At 36.3% G+C, this 6,236-nt stretch overlaps 1 protein-coding gene across 1 annotated transcript; it reads left to right on the top strand.

The window, feature by feature from the left end:
• The first annotated feature begins 663 nt into the window (after positions 1-663).
• On the top strand, positions 664-5,522 carry LOC106958229 (tetranectin-like). The gene is made up of 3 exons (XM_015050018.1): positions 664-904; positions 1,243-1,341; positions 3,421-5,522. The coding sequence occupies exons 1-3, from the start codon at positions 772-774 to the stop codon at positions 3,822-3,824; spliced, it is 636 nt and encodes a 211-aa protein (XP_014905504.1). The 5' UTR covers positions 664-771; the 3' UTR covers positions 3,825-5,522.
• Positions 5,523-6,236: the final 714 nt, after the last annotated feature.

A 6,236-nucleotide genomic window follows, 5' to 3' on the forward strand; every position in this document is an offset into this window, starting at 1 on the left:
GTTTTTACGGGTTTAAAAATTTTTATTTTTTTTTTTTTGGTTGAAACGATTCCTCTTTTTTTTTTTTTTTTTTTTTTTTTTTTTTTTTTTTTTTTTACACTTTGTTGAAATAAACAAGCGCTGCCCAACCTTTGTTGCCAAAAGAAAAAAACGAGGATAATAAACTCCTGAAAAGTTTTGGAAAATATGTACCTTTCATTTAATACAGCAATACAGCAACTGTGCAAGATTCTGTTTATATTTTGGATCAACAATGATTTAGTTTCCTTTTCTACAAAAATTAGACTACTTTGCTTTAATAGTAGATTTTATTTATAATACCCTTTATATGTTTATTAAAAAATATTGTCTATTTAGTATAATATTGAAGACTTAAAAACAACAAATGTCTTCAGAAATAGAAACCTTCCCGTTTTAATTTTTAAAAATGTGGCCCTCGGGTTTTCTCAACTCAAAGTTTGGACACTACTGGTCTATTCAGTGGAAGAATATGGTTATTTCTTCTCCATCCCGCTTAATGAAAGCCTCTGAAGGGTTATGTAATGGTTGGCCCTCACCGTCCCGCCCTGTCTGCACCTGCCTCACGGGCCTGGCTCTGCTCGGGACGCTGGCTCCACGTAAGGAGGCTGCAGCCAGATGGGACGCCTCGGCACGCCATTCCTCCAGGCTCCTGAGGTTGGACTGCCGTTCCCCACAAACGACTCTTCCAGTACTTTTCCTTTGTAAGGAGGGACAAATGGGAGGGGGTGAGGGAGACGGATAAATGTGTGAATGTCCACGTCGGAGTCACATTCAACAGGGTCCAGGATGGAGTTCAGAGGAGTTTCTGTTCTGCTGGGCGTCTTGCTGCTCATCCACTGCTCACTGCAGCAGACTGCAACCAGGAAGAAGCCGGTGAAGAAAGGTAGATGGATAACCTCACCTGCATGATGAACACTGCAAAAGCAACAAATCTTACCAAGTATTTATAGTTTAATTTCTACTCGTGCAAAGACAAAACTAACTTAAAAGTAAATTATCAGCAAGATGTAGAGGCTTGTTTTAAGTTAATAATTCCTTAATATTAAATAAAAAGTGCAGATAAATTTACTTATAACAAGACCATTTCCCCATGTTATAAATGAAATAATCTGCCAATGAAATTAGTATTTTTTCATAATTATAAGGTTGTATATTTTTGCAGTGTACTGTTGTATCATTTTTGTTGTGCAGATTGTTTACTCAGATTTTGTTTTAAATCAGGTACATTGCAGGATGCTGCTGTGGTGGAGCTGCAGAAACGGATTGATGAAATCATTCAGGATCTGAACCTGCTGAAGGAAAAACAAGCTCTGCAATCAGGTGATCTCAAACTAGAGCAGATGATCAGAAATGTGTTTCCAATCTAGAAGCTTCTGATTTTATTACCTCACACAGATTTTATCATCGTATTTACTTAAATTTCACATGTACAAATATTTTAATCTTGCACTGTGTTGTTTCCCATTACCATTCAAATTGAACAAAAAGTCCTTAGAAAGTACCATGTTTGGCAAATAGTAGTTTTAAAGTAAAAGTAACTGTGCAAATCCTTTCTACTGATCCAAAATTCATATTATTAATAATAATATTTCCCAGTAGAAAACCTTATTCTAATGCTATGTTTAGAGTTTGGATCCTGAATCCATAAAAAAGTTCTTCAACTGTTTTGCTACACAATTACCAGCTAAACATCTTTTAACATGTTAGTAAATCATTTTTATGTTTCTGTTTTTACTCACTTTTAATGGAGGAAAAAGTTTGTTTCACACCGCAGAGATTTGAACGTTCTCACAATAAAGTACTGTTTAAACATTGTTAATAAAAACCAACTAGAAAATCTGAAGTAATACTTAGAACAACTTTTTTTACCCTTTAAAACTTGTTTTAAGGTTTAACCATAAATTGATTATGAAGATTCATACTTTGTACCATGACCTTTGTCTGAGGTCGATTGTCATTCAGAGCATGCAGAGTGTAACCAGCCTGCAGCCAACAGTCTAAAAATATCCTAAATATAAGAAACAGCCTGAAAACTTCAACATCTGGTCCACACATGTGTCATCTGTTGCTCTGAACACAAAGGACGTCTAAGTCTAAGTGTCTAAGTTTGAACAACATTACAGACACAAAATATTCAAAATTTTATTCTATCCTCACTTTCTGAGGTTTGTTACTAACTGTAAAGCCTTGACCCGTCACTCAGGTGGGATGACCTTTTCAGCCCACTAGGAGGAGGTTGGGACATTGTTACATTTTTATTTATAAAACCATGACTGAGTTATTGCCCTTCCACATCTGTGATCTAATCACACTGAGAAGTTATGATTCTTACTCTTTGCATTCAAATGATAATTTCTTGCTCTCTGTGCCATTTTCCCACAATTAGTGAAAAGGTCCTTTATTTATTCTGCTCCTTTTAAAATTTCACTTTTAAGTCTAGACTGTAGCTGTCACAGAAAAAATGAGCATGTTCATATTTAATGTAATTTTCCTTGTAAGTATTGAGAATATAGTTTCTTTTGTTGTATACTGACATCTGTTGGTGGAGTTGTGTATTGCACCGAGACGTGATAATACACAGAGCACAACAAATTAATTTTTCAGTTTTTTGTGTTTCTATGATGTAAAGCAATTATTGCTGAAATGTGCAAAACAAATGAACTTGATGTGGCTTGAATTGAAGGATGAAATCAGGTTTAAAACACACCAACCGTCTCATTATATAGAGAAAATAAAGTCTGATTTCTCAAGATTTAACTCGTTCCCTCGACAAAACCATGAGGAAAGTAAGCTGTCATCTCAAGAAACCAATCTGGAAATTAACTTATCTTGAGAAAACCATTGGGAAAAAAGTGTCTGCGGAAAGCAGGAAATTAACTCGTTAACTCATGAAAACCATCAGGAAATTAGATTATTTTGAGAATCCTGGAGATTAAGTCATTATCTATAGAAAACCATTGGTAAAGTAAGCTGTCATCTCAAGAAAACAATCTGAAAATTAACTTATCTTGAGAAAACCAGTGGGGAAAAGTGTATGCAGAAAATGGGAAAATAAATCGTTAAATTGAGAAAACCAGAAATTTGGGGAAAAAGTGTCTGTGGAAAATGTCCGCTCTCGCTTTCCGTACCTACCGACAACAACCAGAAAATAAGTTAGTTTGGATTTAAAGCAGATCATACGGACAGTATGTGTCCTAAATGTTTGGGCAGAATTAAGGCTCACATGGTATATTAATGTATTTTACTTTGTATATGAGCTTTATTTTGTTTGTATATGTTAAACATCTAATTCGTGTTTGTGTATTCAATATCAGTGAAGTTTTTCACTGTGTTTGCTGGCAAAAGACAACGATAAAAGCAAAGCTGGTTACCTAAATGTGATTTTATCTCCCGTCACAGTTTGTTTAAGAGGTGAGAAGATCCATAAGAAATGTTTCTTGGCCGACCCTCTGAAGAAGCGCTACCACACCGCCAGTGAGGACTGCAACTCCCTGGGCGGCGTCCTGGCTACTCCGTCCTCCAGCGAGGAGAACGACCGGCTCCGGGACTACATCCGTCAGAGCGTCGGCCCGGACGGGCAGGTCTGGCTCGGCGTCAACGACATGACCATCGAGGGCCAGTGGATGGACCAAACCGGCTCCAGCATCACGTACAAAAACTGGGACGCGTCCAACTTCAGGTCTCCTCAGCCGGATGGCGGCAAGTCGCAGAACTGCGGCGCCATGTCGTTGACCGGCGGGAAGTGGCTCGATGAAAACTGCCGCGAAGAAAAGCCCTCAGTCTGCGAGTTCAACATAGTTTGAGCCAGAGGTGCAAAGAAAGAAAGTAAAAGTACTCAGTTACTGTACTTAAGTAGATTTTCAGATACTTGAGTATTTATCTTTCTTATACTCCCCACATTTTAAGAGAAATATCTGTACTTTCCACTCCTTATATTTTCACATATGATGAAAAAATAATGACGAAAAAAATCCACCGCTCACACAAAAAGTGTTATAGTGTTGGTATTTCAAAGCAGAAGCAGAACACGAGGAAAACAACATGGATGGAGGCTTTCACCTCGCCGTGATTTCATGTGGCCTTTAGTTAGAGTTAAAGTTAGAGTGAAATATTCACTGCCTTTCAAAAAAGATACAGAGAAAGTCTTCTAAATATGCAAGGTACAACTCAAATACTCATTTAATTAAATTTCATAGCAAGCAGAACCACAAACATTCAGCAACTTTTACTCAGCAACAGATGTTGCTTTTAGAAAATTGAAGTAAACGCCAATAAAAAAGGAAACGTTTTAGAAGAATGGGCCACATATAGTCTGTTCTTGTTGCTAAAAATACACTCAAAAAATTCAAAGATACCAGAAAAACCATCAGTAGTTAAGATATTGCCTGTATTTTTTGTTGTTTTATCAAACTTGCTAGATTTTACATTTTAGATCGACAATTCCCGCTTGCTTTTCTACTGAAGTCAGACTTGTTTATTTTAATAAGCTATTATGTTGGATTTTCTCCAATTTTTTAGAAAAATTGTTTAAAAATCTACATTTTGTGGCCCCCAGTTGCTTTCAGTTTGACAGTTTTTGGCCTTTAGGTATAAAATTTGTACACTGCAGCTTTAACCTGAGTAACATCGTACACAAACATTCGGAGATGCAAAACATTCTCCGTCTGTTGCCTCATTTAAAAAATCCTCCCATGTTGTTGACTCAAAGAACGATTAGTGACGAATTCGCTGCTTTGTGCAATTAAATCACCCCGATAGAGATTTAGTTTGAACAAAAACTAGACCGTATCAGTATTTTTTTAATCTTTATGCCAACACAGAGCATGTCGTGAACTCTTAAAAGTTATGCATTTTGTATGACTAAAAGTTCTTACTTTTACTAGAGTTTTCTTTTATAAAAGTATCTGTACTTCTACTTGCGTAGAGGCTGAGTATTTTTGCCACCTCTGGTTTGATCCTGTTTATCTCAACATGAACTCTGCACTTTGTTTTAGCTGCTTTGTTTTTGCACTCTCCCTGCTACCTGCTATCCTAAAGACGAGTTTAAACCAGTGATTTTCAGCTGCATCCTGACCAAAATGACATGTGGAGGTCACAGTGGGTTTTATCTTTGACAAAAGTGATGTGCTGGTATGTCATTTGCAGCGTTCCTTGTGGTTGCAGTAAAACCAGGAGGAATACAGTCCATTCTATTAAAAAAGAAAAACAACTGAATGCAGTTAAAATGGCTTATTTAATACTCACTGAACAGAGTATGTCCAGAAAAGGTGCTGGCATCTTTTCTGGACATAAAATATTGGTTAAGCATCACATTTTTTCCTCTTTTAAATACTGAATCAGTAGTCTGAGAACCGCTGGTCTAAACTGTATTTAAATGAAAAGACACAAAAACTGAGTAAGACTTTGTTTTAAAGCAAATTGACCTTTTATGTACCAGTCCTGTATTCTTCTGTAATATCTTGTGTGATTTATTCTTTCAATAAACTTTGAATATCAGTTTCTGCACTTGTTGATGTAAGATCACTTAGGTGGAAATAAACGGGCAGCTGAAAAGCTGACGTGTAAAGAAAGGCTGCAGGTTCAGACATAAAAATCTGGCTTCTTCAGTTGTTTTTTTCCAGTAGTTTTCCGTGGCGCCTGTTCTTCCTTATATTTTTCCATGACTCCAAACTTCTGTGGCTGAATTCACTGCAGAATGAAAAGGTCTAATTTCCAAAAGTCACTGCTTCAGTCAGTGACAGAAACCCTCAGCATAATATGCTGAGTTTGTCCCCTGATTTAGTTTATTTGATGAAACAATCAACACATCATGAGTTTATAAACTGCAAGTTCTTTCAATTCAGTTAAAGCAGCAATAAGAAACATTTATCATATGTTCAATTGATAAAATATATGTATGTGACGTGAGCAGAGACAGGATACCCACTGTTTTTATTCTGTACTTGTTTGTGCTACTGCTAGCTAGCTATGCTAATGACATTGTGCTTCTAAAAGTAAACGCTAAATGGTTTCTTCTTTTTTTTTATTTACACGTTTCAAGTCAGAAAATTTTTTTGGAAAAACCCTTTCACGTAAAACTCCTTTGACAGGATTGAACTTAAATCCAATATGGTGGCTGAGAATATGAAATGCAGTTTTGGCTAAACGGTACTTTTTCGGGTTAGTATGTCATTAAATTCACATAAAGAAAATAATTTAAAATAATCTGTAGGATG

The sequence above is a fragment of the Poecilia latipinna genome, unplaced genomic scaffold (genome assembly GCF_001443285.1).
Source record: "Poecilia latipinna isolate Pla-1442-1.1 unplaced genomic scaffold, P_latipinna-1.0 Scaffold970, whole genome shotgun sequence".
Lineage (NCBI taxonomy): Eukaryota > Metazoa > Chordata > Actinopteri > Cyprinodontiformes > Poeciliidae > Poecilia > Poecilia latipinna.

Coding starts and splice junctions, on each gene's coding strand:
- LOC106958229 (XM_015050018.1), top strand. CDS start 772: ATGTCCACGTCGGAGTCACATTCAACAGGGTCCAGGATGGAGTTCAGA. Junction 905..1,242: donor GAAGAAGCCGGTGAAGAAAG/GTAGATGGATAA, acceptor GTTTTAAATCAG/GTACATTGCAGGATGCTGCT. Junction 1,342..3,420: donor AAAACAAGCTCTGCAATCAG/GTGATCTCAAAC, acceptor CTCCCGTCACAG/TTTGTTTAAGAGGTGAGAAG.